Genomic DNA, 16292 nt, shown 5'->3' with positions numbered 1-16292 from the left:
CCATTCCCAGTTTCTCTCCATCGGTGACTCGGCGCTCACTGTCTGCAAGGCAAGCGTATCTCTCCCACTCACAGTTCGAAACATAAAATGGAACACCGCTGATAACGTATTAACCGTGAGATCGGTAAGAATGCGCGGTGTATGTCTGTGAATCATCGTATCAGAGGTGGGACTTACAAAAGTTCGCACGCGTTCTCTGTCAAAAATACCGTCTAGCAGGTAAGGCCAGTCATGAGACTTCAGTGTTCGGCCCTGCAATCAGATCAATCATATATATTTTCTCAAATTGCAATCATTTTCGATTATGTAAGCTGATATTTTAAATACATGACATATGAAGCGTGAAGAACGACACCAATATAAATTAATTTATTCGGATTACATTATCCAAGTGAAGTGATTGTTATTCAGCAATAAGCCGATTAAGATACTCTGAAGAAACCGAGAGGAAAGTACCTCTTTGAGAATCATTCTTCAGCTTGAATATATGTCGTTCATAGTGCCTCATATTCGCCAACATGCATATTTGTTGCGACTGATGTCGTTTAATTGTACCTGGTCAGGAGGATTTTGTGGCAAATTCATGCAATATGTCACATGCCATCTCGAGATCGTTCCTGGTGATGCCGAGTGCCCTAATCACGGCGTCCTGCGCGAAACCGAGCGCCGTCAGCCTTGTGATATGCTCGACATTGACATTCTCGTACGCCGCCGATTCCGGCTTGGTTATCGGTCCACCACCCGGATCATCTCTTGTTCTCATCAGTGCCGTGAGACGTGCCCTGTTTGCTTCCAGGTTAATGTTCTTTACAACATGTTGACTCGTACCGCAGATCACAATCGTGTTCTCATAATGATGGTCTTGACGGATGCCACCTTCCTTGTTAGTCTTCGGTGGCCGTGGTGCCGACAAAGGCGGCGGTACAGGAGGCACGTTGTTACTTGGACCTCCAGTTTGACTCATTGTCGAGTTGGTTGCAGTGACGCGACATGCTTTTTCTGGCAATGTCGGCGGTGGCTGCGATTGTCGTTGCGGGGTGCCTGTCGCGTGATTCCCGTAGGAACGTCGTGGATGAACTTTCACCACCGTTGTTGATGGCACAGGCGGTATTGGCGGCACTGACGACGGCGAAGATGCGCGGTGCAGCATATCGTATCTCGCCTCTGTGTTCACTGAAAACACTCGACATTTTTATCTTGTCTTCCGAAGATCACGACTTAATGCGATTTATGTCTATATTGCAACAAACTTTTTCTATAATTCTTAATCCGAAAGTAGTAGTTACCTGATTTTTTTTAATATAAATGATCATCTGGGATATTTTTTACTCCAATTAAAATTACTGTTATTAACATATATATTCAGCATATTCTAACATTTAGTAACATCTTTTTAATATGATGCTTGATAGAATATCAAATTAATAAAAATTGCTTGTCAATTTAATTCGCAATATTAGTAATTCAATTGCGTTTATAAATCCGAAAAACTAATTCGGTGCGCAATTCGAATGGCCACAAATGATATGATATATATGCAAGTACATATATAGTATATATAGTAATTCAGATTGAATTATTTAAACATTAAAGATCTAGCTTTGATCTTTACAGCCGTTACTTCTATTTCTTATTATTGAATGTTCAAATGAATTTACTGGATTACTCGGTCCAGTAAAATTCTTATTGTTTATACATATAATATTATCATTTTCCTATTTATTAGTACTGAGAATATTATGCATGTGAATTTAATCAAAATTTTCTGATATGTAAGATGTATAAAGTAGAAATCAACAGAAACAAAGCAAAATATTGAGCATATATATATATATATATTTTTTTTTTAAATAACTATTATATTATAATTTTAATAAATATTTTGATAAACGAAATATATATATTTTTTAAATAATTATTCTTTATAAAAAACTTTAAATATGCAACTTCATCGAAAATAAAATAGCGTTACATTAATGAAAATCTTTACTTTTTACTTTAATTAAATAGTTTATTATGACAGTATTTCTAAAAAATAAAGATTTTTATTAGTATAATGCTTTTTTATTAGTTTTCAATGCAGTTGTATATATTTACAGGTTCGTAAAAAATAATTATTAAAAAAGAAAAAATATGTTAAACAATTATAACCAAAATAATATTTTATAACAATTCGCATTTTTTTTGTCGTTTTATTACTTTTTAAAAAATCTGGGTATAATATTAATCTTAAGTTATTATAAATAATATTGAAGCGATTATTTAACAAACCTTATATTTATAAAAGTATTTTAGTTTAGCAAAAAGATGTAATTACGCCACAATTACTTCAGATAAATGTATCGTTTATCTATAAATGTAATATTTTTATTATGATCTGTTACTTTTAGGCGATACAGATTAAACATTAAAAATTGTCCTATGTACCTTTATTATTTTGCTGAGTGTTGTCAGTATAATTTAATATTACTGTGACCGCTGACGGTGGTGGCGGAGCATTTTCCTTCGGCACTGTCAGATGACGTCCGTTTCTGAGGTGATTGTTTGGTGTGGGCGATGGCGAGGGTCTCCTGGGCGGTAAAGGCGGACTTGGAACAATTCTCCGCGGCGGCACCGGCGAATTTGTGAGACTAGAATCGTCTTCCTCGTCTGAGTCATCGCATATGAGACTGCAATTGCCATTGCATAGCTCCATTATATCCTAAAACATCAGCAATAGAAAAAAAACAGTTAAATGCTAAATTTTGTCATATGACTCAGACAGTACTTACGTCATACACACACACACACACACACACACACACACACACACACACACACACACACACACACACACACACACACACACACACACACACACACACACACACACACAAAGTTACTGAATTAAATAACTTGACAATCTTAATTATCTCTACTATAAACGCAACGATTTAAAGTTGTTATATAAAAATAATAATTTTAATAGTACGCTACAATTATATTTTACTTAGATTTTAATTAGATAGCTTGAATCTTTGAATCAAATTATTTAAGATAATAGAATTTAGTTCATACCACTATCAGTACAAAAATATCAATCAAAAAATATATATTTTATCTTACAAAAGAAAATTGTCGGTAAGATAAAATTGACTTTCGAAGAATATAAAATCGAAAGGATTTTGCAAATGTAAGGTCTCAGATCTACATAACACGCAATTTAGGTGAGGTTGCTTAATGTTTATAAATTACTTTCATATACAAAATCTCTTGTAGCAATAATATTATCTCTATTATTAATTTTAAATCATCCTGCATATAACGCTTTATCTTTTTCAGTAACGTTAGATGGAACTATTTCAATTTTTAAATAAAAAGAATTATATGAAAAATTGTGAAAGAACAAGCATGATGATTATGGAGATTCCGCGAGAAATGACAATTATACCACCTATTTTACTTTCAATAGAGAGAATGTATGCAATTATTCTCCGCAAGGTGACCTCCTCTAGTTAAATCTTTCTGAAGAATTCGTCGAAGCAAATAAAGCGTTGAATCATCTGCTGCCTTGAAGCTATAGCGGTCGATCAATTATTTATACTTTTATCTTTTGCAAAATGTTAGCATTTGAATCGTTGATTCTTTTTACAAGGAAAATAATCCGCTTGCAAAAGAGAGAAGTTGAATAAGTACTGGCTGTGATGGTCTATGAAGATACAAAACAAAAGATCTTTTACGCGTAATCATTCAAGAAATAATCTAAATCGCAAAAAGAATCATTTCACTACTTCAACAAGTACTTTCTCTATGACGTTACTCATTATCACGCGAGAGGAAAAATTTTTTCATCACGAACGATATGGAAATGTCGAATGCCGTCAATCTTTCACTCGATGCAACCATTATGAATAAAGTGCGAGTAACGTCATGAGTAAAAAAATATGAGCATAATTACAAAGCATGGAAGCAGACGGCCATAATGCATATTGTCACTTACCTGTGATTGCGCACGACTGTTGTACGACTTCCTCCCCGTCAGACATGTACATTACCGATTAGTTTGGATCATGCAGCAGGTAGTAGAGCAATGTGACCCCAGTGGGTGGATAACATTATGAAATAAAAGTAAACGATCATGCGAACGATATATAATAAAGTTATCGTATCATCGATATATAATAAAGTTATCCTCATCCGGAGGGTTCTCCCTATTGCTGGAGAAGCAACTTGAGATCGCCAATAACGAAATTTTAAGTTAATAATGAAACTAGAGAATCTAATATAAAGGATATTGCATCACGAAGGGCGCATACACGAAGTGCAGAAGTAATTCGAAATAAATAGCAATACAATTTTATTATAAAAAAAATTATTTTGAAGTTCCTAATATTTTACAATGAATAATACGCTACTCGGTAATCATATGCTAAAGTTATGTTTATGAGAATTGGTCCAATCTTACGCGGTGTACATACAAGAAGGTTCCGCAATTATAGCGAACGCTTCTCACCGAATCGCTAATAACTAAAGCACGAATGAGCTCTATGTGATCGTAATACAATCTAAAATAGCCGGATAAAGCTTAACGAGGTCTAAATTGATAATCCGCCGATAATTGTGCCAGAGAATCAAATCGATTCTATATTTACACCGCAATGGCCTTAGTTGCATGCATTATGCGTTACAAAACTTTACAGAAACTTGTCTTGCATTAAAAACGTACGTGTAATACCATAGCATTTGATTTAGCGCGTGACGATTGGTATATCGAAATCATCTTTCTTGTCTATTTTTTTTCTTTCGATACAGTACACATATAAATAATAAATTAATATTTTAATGTAAGGAAATAATATAGAATAACGCTATAAACGAACCGTCGTTTCCATAATGATGACGTTAACATGATATTACATTCGAGTCTACCGCCAGCAGGTACACAATACATCTTAACAAGATATATAACGATAGTGATTGATTTTTCGAGTCGGCTGTTCAGTGCATGCTACTTTGTTTGATCATCGCACATTATTTTTTCTCGTGTCCTTTATTGTGAACGCTTAAAGCTATATTTAAAGACTTAATAGTACATAATCTTTTCTTTCAAATATGAATCATAGAACTGTTTCGTTCTTTATAAAATAATCATTCGTTTGTCACAATATTTGAAGATAGAAGAAGTAATAAACATTTAAATAGATCTTGTTACTGTTGAATAATAATGAAATGAAATAAATGATTTAATATGCAATTCAAAATAAATTGTAGTTTGTCGATTGTTAACGACAGCACCATTAATTAACAAATAATAAAAATTAAATTTACTTAATAAAAATTTTTACATAATTGTACATAATTAAAATTGTTTAATACTATGCAAGTAATATCAATTTCGTCGCTTAATCATTCCAAATTTTCGAAAGAAAAATGCTTCTAAATATCGTGCTTATCCGTTTTGCAATCTATCGAGCAGGTGAAAATTACAAATGCAACTCAGTAGTGTGATTCAGTAATGTGATTATATTCAAAGTTTTGCTCGTGGAATCCATTTTGTAGAACTTTTTTGTGCTTCGTATATGTGGATTTATGTATAAGCCACATGTAATTATTTATAAATTATATAATATTATGCATAAATAATATACACAAAGATTTATCACAGGCATCAAAATCGTCTGTATGCATATACTTAAAAAAAAGAGCGCTTTTAAAATACGCATATGCACATGCATTATGAATTATGTGAATTGAAAAACTTTTGCGAAATAAGTAAATGTAATCCACTTTGTAATTGGATGCGAAACTATACTGCCTAATACATTTCTCTCCATAGATTAACGCATTATAATAAACGGGCGTATATCTAAATCCGGAGAATTCCTTATCGAATCTCTTGACTCATTGGCAGTGTATATTAAACAGAATCGTTCGGAAGCTAAGATTGTGTATGCATAATCATAAATAACAATGAAAATGGGCCAGAGAATAAGGGACTGGCTTATAGTTTTCAATGAGATGCAAGAAAAGCGAGCCTTACCTGAGAGCTCCTGCGTAATTGATGAAACTTATAATTATGCGATATAGACGATCTCGCAAAAGTTAGTTGCGCGATAGATAAGACTAACCGTTCGGCTAATGATGAGGCACTTATCGGCTCGTCTGTAATTTTGCAAACATATAAAAAAAAGAAAAGAATAATGAACTCTATAGAATCATATAGCCATATCCTTGCAATTTGATGTCCTTTTGGTCCCGAAAGAAGAGCAAGTAGCTTCACTGATACGTATTACATGCCTAAAATTACTACCGCATACCCGCTATGAGGTACGGCATACAATCGTGATGACGAACGTACGAAATAACATGACACGCGTACACGACCGTAGAGATAAACCGCGAAGTCTCGTGTGAAATGTATGAGGCATTCTCGAGAATGAGGCATATTCTCTGCGATGAGGGAGGAATGTTATTATACATAGAACACATTTAATAATGAAGATGGATGCTATTCCTAGTCGGATACCTCGGTGTCGGGGTCGAGATCCCGCGTGGGAGTTGATGCGTTACTAGCAGATGCCGAATGTGCCCCAGGTCTGTGAGTTCTTCGCGGGTCGAACGGATCTACGACGATCTGCTCAGTGCCTTTAATCTCAGCTCGACAAAATGGACAACCTTGTCCTTCAGAATCCTGTAAGCAACCGATTAGATATAATGTTAACGATATACACATATATATGTATGTATATATATATATATCTTTTATATATATATGTATCTTTTTCTCTTGTCGTAATGAAATAACGTAAAATATTTTTATCGCAACATATTATACATCTAGGTTTAAAATTGAATCGAAATCTAAATTATACAGAAACATTTATTAATCGCTGAGAAGATCGCAATAATAAAAGAAACATTGATTTTTTGCAATAAAACGTAAGAAGATTATATACTGCTACCTGCCAAGCTGTAAGACATGGAGTACAGAGAAGATGACCGCAAGGTTCTATCCTTACATCCTTGTCATGCTCGGCGCAGATCTTACACAATTGAAATGTGCTACCCATTTCGCAGTATAATTCATATTGTTCCGCCGTTACTTTAATATGCTCTTCTGGCGTTGGTTGCACTGCCCATGTCAAGTCTGGATTTATATTTCGACCATCCGGATATAAATAGCTAGAAATCGATCTTCGAATATGTATTCGTGAAATCTTTATGGATGTAAACCTGGACAGGTAAACACATAAACTAAGTCGGTACTCAACGGTATACTCACAAGCCTTCCCGGTAGCCGTCCAATAACGCTTGGCATAGACTCTTGTTGTGTGGTATAGTTTGTAAAATATCACCGTCAGACGTGACATAACCAATTGCCCATTGTCCCAGCCTCGTACAACTTAACCGAAATACATAGCTTCCAGGCTTGGTAATGCAATATTTTTGCAAACGGGCTTTCACTTCATCGTACGTAAGGAAAGCCACGTAGCCAGGATGCGTTACAGCCAGAATTTTCCAGTTGCGTAGAAGAGTTGACCACGGTTGAAACAGCCTTGAAAGTCATATAACATGTACAGATATATAACATGTATATCCAACATATATAAGAATGACCCGGAATCATCGTGACGGAAGCTTGATAAAGTTAATTAGTTGTCTATTTCTTAATATTTACCTCGTGAATACATCGAATTCAAAGTTGGAGATATAATCATTACACGTCAAATCTATCGTGGATTTTAGAGCCATTGCTTGCAATCCCGTGCTGATCGGATGAACCTGATTCAATTCGTGTCTGAACACCTTCCACGGTACTAATGTACTGAAAAGAAATTAATGAAAGATAAAAAATTATTCTTTTTTTTTAGTGTTGAATCATCTATATAAATAATTTTTAAATGTTAAAAATCTTAAAGTAATGTTTAATATTATTTTTATTTTAAATTGGTTTATATATATATATATATACTAAATTGCTGCTAAAAGTTTATTATATTTGTTAAAAACAGAATCAGAAATAAAATTTCAACAAAATTGGAATAAAACTATACTATATGCAAAGTATACTCTCGCATTCATTTTATAAGACTCTTTTCAGAGAAATTGGATTTTTTTTAATGTGAAAAACGGAAAAAAGATAAATTTTTTATATGTATTTTAATAGTATGTACAACTATAAGGATAATTTGAAAAGTTTTGAGCCTCAACATGAAGATAGCATTACAAAACCATTCTGATATCACAGTGATTACAGTTAAGCGTCTTTTGTCTGTAAAATTCTCTTCTTAATACTCAGGTTTAGAAACATATTAAGCATTTAGATATCTCTGAATATCAATTCGACTCATAAGAACCTTCTTATTTTTCTTTTTTGTAATTAGAGTAAATTTTTTTAGCGCAATCTTCATGTATTATCTATGTAATTACTGTAAAATGACTGTATTTACCTTATGTGTCAAGCCAATAAACCAAATTATCTATCTATCTGGTACCACAGTATATACAATAGCGCAACTGATTTTATGTTGGCTAAAATAAATAAGTTGCCCCTTCTCTTTTCCTCCTTTTTTTTATTACTCTCTCTCTCTTTCTCTATTTAATGTCTCTATTTAAATAAGAATTTCAATGTTCCATTTAAACATTTGTCTTTCAAGCATACATGGTTCAGAGTAGAAATTTAGAGGGAAATGTATTACGTGTATTGTCCATTTAAAATGTTGTGTGAGAAATCTCGAGAGATTGGTCTAATTTTTGTGAAAAAGTAACAAAGTGAAAAAGTAACATAGAAAACCGAACAAGAAAGATTTCTTTTTATTTATTGTATTTTAAACTTATTTTTGGGACATATATGTATATAAATTTCTTTTATATCAGCTTTCTCATAATATTTTTAGATATATAATTTTAGATATAATTACATAATATTTCTTTATACAAATATACATTTTTAATTTAATATTTTTCCTAATTTTTCTATATTTTTTCTTTATTTTTCAATATATTTACAATTTATTTTTATTAATTTTCATAAAGTTTAAATTATTTCATTACAACATTAGATTTATTCGTGTCGCATGCTCTAATATGCTCCTATCAATATGTTTCTACAATAGTACTTACTTCAACGAATTCGTTGGATTGCGATGCGAATAAATCTAGTGAATTTTAACAGAATGAAAAAAGGATGAAAAGAGAAAGAAGTTTAGATGGTAATCGTGGTAACTTATTTCACGCATGCGCACTCCATTTTGGCCAATGCTAACATCAAAGGTGCTGATAAAGAGTTGTTATTGTATATACTGTGCTGGTATCTACAATCGTACATGTTTTGTATGATGACGCAAAGGTGCGTTTCGAGTTACGCACAAAGCACATGATATATTATACATTTTATCCTTCTTTATTTGGAAAACAACAAGGACATGATGCTTCATGTCACCTCGATACGCACCCCATGATATCTGAAAAAAATTGTAGAAAATTGTAGCATTTTAGACGGTCAATTGTTGTTTGAGAGTTATTTGTGCTCGTTGATGTCACTGTTTTTGTAAAAATAGAAAAAATCGAATATTGACGATCACCATAACAAAAATTTATGAATTGTGGTAATTAATTACTCACCATATTCATCAGATCTGATCCTCAATGACTTTTTCCTGTTTCCTAAGCTCAAAGTTAGTCTCGGAAGATTTTCATCAAACGAAAATACTGACATCAAGAATAGATATATTACACGTTTTTTTAAAACAAAATCATAAAAAGAATTATGAAAAATTATAAAAAAAAACTAGATTTTTCTATGTTATATTTATAAATGTAAGGTAACTGTGAGTAATACGCCAGTTGGGAGAATATATCACTCGTTGTGTTTAACAGTGATACTAATTAGCAGTGCTTATATCAATGCAAAAAAAGCTGCGTTCGATAATGCAAATTTGAGGCTTCGGAGTGCTCTTATATTGTAGCATATGTCATGTGCACTATAGAAAAAGAGCACGCCTCAAATTTGCATTGCCGAATGTAGCTAAAGTTGTTTACAATTGTATGCTTATTGCACAAACATTAACAATTTCCTGATAATAGTATTGTTTTTATAAGATAAATATGACAGCGTACATACATACATGAAACAAGTATGTGCTCCTTATAATTTTCATGTTTTATGTAAGATATTATTTAAGTTACACATACAATATTTAGCTTAATTAGCTTGTTAACCTATTAATATAGGTTGAAATGAAAATATTCAGTACGTCATTGATTCATTTTCTTAACAGCTGTATTGTACAAGTTCATCATAAAATAAAATGGAGCAATATGCTACTTTTGTTAGGATAAAATGCCAGTACTGTCATTTTCTCTAAGGATAATAAATTAAGGCGTTATAAACAAACATTACGCATAATCCCGTTGTGATGAAATATCCGTATTGACGAATAATTAATAAAAAAACATTTATCTATTTGCTAAACATTTATCTATTTGCTTATTACTATATATTAATTTACTGTTCAATTCAAAATTCTGAATAAGAAATGTAATTCTTTAATCCATTTTAATCCATTCTCGATTACTGGGAATTTAAATTACTTATAACAATATGTAAACATAAATAAAGAGTAATACAAATATACATTTCATACTTATACATCACATACTTTTATACGTTTCAGATAAGAATGCTTCGAATTGAAAAAAGACTGATCGAGCTTCTTAGAGTCAGATTTCATTAACAGAAGCTTGATCAAATTTCTGAAAATAAAATAAATATCTGAAATACTTCTAAATATTAAGTAATTTAATCTATCCAAATTAAGAAATGTTGCTATGTTATAAGTTTATATTACATAACTTAACCTATCGAAATTATCTTACAAATGGCTAAGACACTCGTCCTGGAAAGTCGAGAGATTCTAGATTCCTGGCTGAGGTATAATATTTTTCGCAATAAAAGTTTTTTATTTGAATTGGGGGAAGGGGGGAATTATATATACTCGCGAATGTTCGTTTTAACTCGCGATTATTAGCATCTCAGATTGATTGTATTTTAATATCCGAACGTTTCGGCGCACAGTTACATTTGAGATTAATTAAATTCACGAATCAAGAAGATTATATTATTTCAAATATACAATACTTTGATCAATGCTAAGGTGCTCTTTACTATATTATATTATTACATTAACTCGGTCGATTTCTATTTCCTATCTTACAAATGTTTATTTTTGTCTTAAAAATCATTCATAATGTATTTTTGCACAATAAATAAATCAATGTAATATTGTAACATTTTTTTTTATGGTGTATTATCCATTGGTATATTACCTATGTTTTAACACCTTCGCATTTTTCTTTATTTTTAATAACAAAAAATAAAAATATTTGATTGCAATCATATCCAAATAGATAAAGGATGGAAGAAGAAGATTAGTGTATAAAATTTTTTAAATTGAACAAATAATTATTCAAAAATCTAATTTCGCTTAAGTGTGGCACATTCCTTCCACTTACCCTAATATAAAAAGTTTGACGAAAATTTAAAATTTAAATCAAACATTATTTTAATAAGAAGTAGACATGTTTTTAAAAAAATAATTAAAATAAAATGAAAAAATTTTCAACTGAATAAAGCTAGCAGGACCAAAACAGCAGAATCAAATTGGACTTATCGGAATTTTTAGTCATTTACTCATTTTACTAAATTGTACCATTAATGATAATTTTGTACCGTGTGAGTTTTGTACCATTCGAAAAAAATTGTGGCGGTGCTAGCTTAATATTAAGCTGATAGGAATTTAAAAAAAATTAAAAAAAACAATATGTCATTTCCAAGAAATCAGTAGCGCTGCTAATTTAATATTTAAGCTCGCAGGATCATCATACAAAAAAAATAAGAACAAAAATTAATACAACTGAATTTGTTGAAAACTATTGAAAGTTAATTTTATATGTTTTCTTTTTTATATGTTTCCTTAAAATGATTTTATTAGTATACATTTATAATCTATGGGCATTTCACATCAAACCAGGCACTTTTGAAAAACATCATTTTATTTTTTTGTAATTTGCTAACATTTCTACAGATAAAAATATGATACATGTTTCGCGAAAAAAATTTGAGATTTTTGTGAAATTATTTACGTTTTTATATTGTGGAAATTCATAAAAAACATCACTCATGCGAAAATTCAAATTATTATATTGTCGAAACTATTAGTCGTACAAAAAAATGCAACAGACCGATTTAAAAACTCTTAAATTATTCTATGGATGAATTATTTTTAATTTATCATTTTTATATAAATAATTCATTTTCCATTTGTTTGTTTACAATTTTTATCAACATTTTTCATTATCAACTCATCAATTTCAAAAATATCATATTTCCATTTCAATCATGAAGTAATCCTGAACATTTCAAAATAGAACTCGAATGAACTGTACAGTTAACTGTAATGTAATTTAAAAAACTATCAATTCTCTCTGTAGTATAGTTAAAAAATTTGAGTTCCATTTTGAAGGATTACTTCATAATTGAAATTTGAATATGATATTTTTAAATTGAGCTGAAATTTTTAAATTGAACTGACAATGAAAAATGTTGATAAAAATTGTAAACAAATGGAAAGTGATTCATTTTTATGAAAATAATAAATTAAAATAATATATCCATATAACAATTTAAGATCTTTAAAATCAGGCTCTTGCATTTTTTTGTACGATTAATGGTTTTGACGATATAATAATTTGAACGTTTGCATGAGCGCGTTTTTTATATATTTCTAAGTGTGAATAACTTTACAAAAAAAATCTCAAATTTTTTTTCGCGGAACACGTGTCTTATATTTTTATCTGTAGAATGTGTTAATAAATTTAAAAAAAATAAAATGACGATATTTCAAAGATGTCCGGTTTGACGGAGAATGCCTCATAGATTCTAAGTATATACTAATATTTTCATTTTAAGGAAAAAACATGTAAAATATTAACTTATTTTCAATGATATAGATTAAACAAATTCAGTTATATTAATTTTGCCCCTATGATTTTTTTTATGCTGCTAGCTTAAGTTAAGGGCTATGGGGCGAGAACAAGATGTAACGAAATGTAATGTAGTTGTGATGTGGAGTAAGACAGAGAAAAACGTAAAAATCGCAATCGTGACTGGTCGGAAAAGTGCTTCAGCTCTACACTAAAAATTCCGATAAGTCCAATTCGATTCTGTTGATTTGATCCTGCTAGCTTTATAGAGCTAAAATTTTAATTTAAACTTCTATTATTAATAAAATTCTATTATTAAATATAAATGTTGATCTCTTTTCTCTCTCTCTCTCTTTCTTCTCTCTCTCTCTCTCTCTCTCTCTCTCTCCTCCCTCCCTCCTCCTTCCTCTCTCTTTCATTGAACTGTTTAATGTGAATGTAATATTAATTTTTATACAGAAAATAGATATAAATTTTCATCACCATTGAATATGAGAAGTGAAATTACGGCATTCCCCGTCAAAGTTAGATGTTAGATAGATACGTCGTACTTACCTATACATATAGGTATGTATTTTATGTAAATTTTTACCTCAAAATTATTTCAAAAATATGATTGCGCGCCGATTATTTTCGGACTTTCAATACAATCAATTTGAAATAACATTAATAATTCCTCCAATCAGATCATTAATTTGATGCTATTAATATCTTAAAAAGAACTTGTAAAGAATTGATTATGAAAAATATTACCTCGACCGAGATTTGAATCCGTATCTCTTACTGTTCGATCACCAAAGCCTTGACAACATTCTTTGTAATAACTAACATTTATAAAGAATACGTATTGAAAGGCAACATGTATAAACAATACATTTTATTGTATAAATTTTTAATTTCAGTTTTTACAAAGACTATACTACCTAATATTTGATTCCATTCATCTTCTCTTTTTAATCCTCAGAATTTTACCAGTTTCTACCAAAGTATTAGGTGTACAACTTAATTCTCGGCCCCTATATTTAATCGATTACAACACCTATTCAAATTTACCTATTTAAATTTTTTTTCCATCATATAATCCATCATATAGTTAAAGCACCATCTTTCAGCTTTAAAACAAGATATAATAGTTGACAATGCTGCCAATATACTCGTAATCTCAAAATATAGTAGTGAGAGCAATGTCATTCGAAAAGTAGCATTTGAAGCACTACTTCTTTTTCACATTCCGACTGAAGAAAAATGCCAGCGAAGCTAAGAAAATGATTTGCCTTAGGTGAAAATGCTCTGTCTTATAATATATGTAAAGAGTGATTTCAAAAGTTTCGAGATGGCAATTTCAGTTTCTAAGATGAAAAACGCCGATGGACAACAACAAAAATTGTAGATCCCATATGTTTTGTAACAATTATTGAATAACCAGCGCACCACAAGCATATAATATCACAAGCCTAACATAAAAAGAAGAAAAAAGTGAAGAAAAAAAAGAACATTAACATATTTTTGTTAAAAAGATCGAGAATTAAGTTGTATATCTAACAGATTAACTTTAATCTCGATTTAATTTATTCTTTTTTAATTTTTTCTAATTCTTAGAACTAAAAAAAGAATGAAGAATTAGTTGAACCAAGATTAAAATTAAATTACATTGGTTATAAAAATGAGTATATGCACGTTTCTACCAAAATAATTTAATTTAAATTTCAATCTCAGTTCTAACTCTTCATCCTTTTTTGCTAATTGTAAGAGTTAGAAAAAGAGAAAGACTAAATTGAATTAAAATTAAAGTTAATCTACATTGATAGAAACAGGCATTAGAAGAATAAGTTGAATCGAGATTAAAGTTAATAAAAATTTGTAAGTCAATGCCAGAAATGAGCATAGGTTAATCAGAATTTGATCAAGTTCCAGGGTTTCGAAATGCTTTGATCCATCACTGATGTCAAAGTACTTGCGCAATGACGCGCATGCGCGTTAAAAACCGCTCGCGTCTCCGACATGATGATCAGTACAAAATAGCGATTTGTAGTGATTGGTTCGTGTGACATCCTCGGCGTTTGTTCGAAGCTCGTTTTGCGTTTTTCAGCGGTAAGAGATATAACCTGATCCATCTTAATGATACGCGAAGTTTAATCGATGTAGTGCGTTTCGAGAATTGTCGGAAAATCTCGTAGAAATATTATCGAGACATAAAGCGTAAAGTTAGGCGTAGATTCTTCGCTAGGAGCATTCGCTGACCGATTATTTCCGCGAGGTTGATCTGGCACACGATAGATGGCCATCGATCGCAAAATTCCATAGAGTTCCTATAATTTATAAGAATTCTAGAATTCTGCACGTGCACGTCGATACTCATAATTATATCAGAATTACTGTTAGGAATGGATAAAAGAATAAATTTATTCAAATATAATCAATTTCACAAAAAAAAATTTTTTTATATCATAATGTATCTCAAAAATATAAATATAATAATCCATTAATTTCCTTTTATATATATTTATATGTATGACTAATTAATTTTTAATTGACAAAATGTAAACGTGACCAAAGTTTTATTTTTTTAACTTAATTAATGATAACATTTGTTAATTACAAAATGTTTGTTAATTACAAAATGTAAATATTTAATTAATTCAATTGGATTAATCGCAATTTGAATTTCAAATAAACCTAAAAGCTTAAATATAATAAACAATAGAATTCAAGACAGAATTAGACAGTTTCAGATAGAATTAGAAACAGGAAATATATTCCAATATTAATACAAAACTAGACTTTAATTCACAATAGATGAATAAAAATGAGTAATAAATATTCGCCATACGTTCTAGTAATGAAATTTAATAATATCAAATGAAAAAATCGATATAGAAATTAATTGAATTTAAGAACATCAATAAATTAATTGATTTTTTAACAACAATAACTAGTATAAACAGCAATCAATCGATCAATGAGAATTTTTTTTACTCATTCTTAGGATGTGTAACATTGTTTATTTAGTATGACTTTTGATAAGATCAATGAAATTTGAACATAATAATATGATTTTGTAATCAAATAGAATCTATGTCTGCTCCGATTTTTATTAGAAAAATATTATATATCTAGCCACACTAAGTGTTTCGATACTAAATATTATACATATATTAGAAGAAATAAAAGTTCTTTATTTGAATATTGAATCAGAATGAAATATATATATATATATATATATACACACAAGGTGTAACTAGAAATAACGTCCAGTAATCGTATAGTGTTATTACCTTAAATAAAAACTGAGATAGAAAAGTCCGTTATCTATTTTAGTAATTTTCGTC

General features: G+C 30.5%; 1 protein-coding gene across 3 annotated transcripts in view; it reads right to left on the bottom strand.

Annotated features, from left to right (window-relative positions):
* Positions 1-559: 559 nt before the first annotated feature.
* The window catches only part of LOC105620476 (E3 ubiquitin-protein ligase CBL-B), a 65079-nt gene continuing 49346 nt past the window's right edge, over positions 560-16292 (bottom strand). Inside the window, exons 2-8 of one of the 3 annotated variants that reach the window (XM_012201966.1) lie at positions 7658-7804; positions 7262-7534; positions 6939-7161; positions 6506-6670; positions 2428-2701; positions 1085-1173; positions 560-1018 (exon numbers count right to left, since the gene is read on the bottom strand). In XM_012201966.1, coding sequence (XP_012057356.1) covers positions 560-1018; positions 1085-1173; positions 2428-2701; positions 6506-6670; positions 6939-7161; positions 7262-7534; positions 7658-7804 — 1630 coding nt within the window. Of the gene's footprint in view, positions 1183-2427; positions 2702-6505; positions 6671-6938; positions 7162-7261; positions 7535-7657; positions 7805-16292 lie in introns of all 3 variants that reach the window. The other 2 variants (XM_012201964.1, XM_012201965.1) reach the window with 2 other exon arrangements.

The sequence above is a fragment of the Atta cephalotes genome, assembly GCF_000143395.1.
Source record: "Atta cephalotes unplaced genomic scaffold scaffold00027, whole genome shotgun sequence".
Classification (NCBI taxonomy): domain Eukaryota; kingdom Metazoa; phylum Arthropoda; class Insecta; order Hymenoptera; family Formicidae; genus Atta; species Atta cephalotes.
The sequence above is the reverse complement of the archived record's forward strand: the minus strand, read 5'-3'. Positions and strand labels throughout refer to the sequence as shown.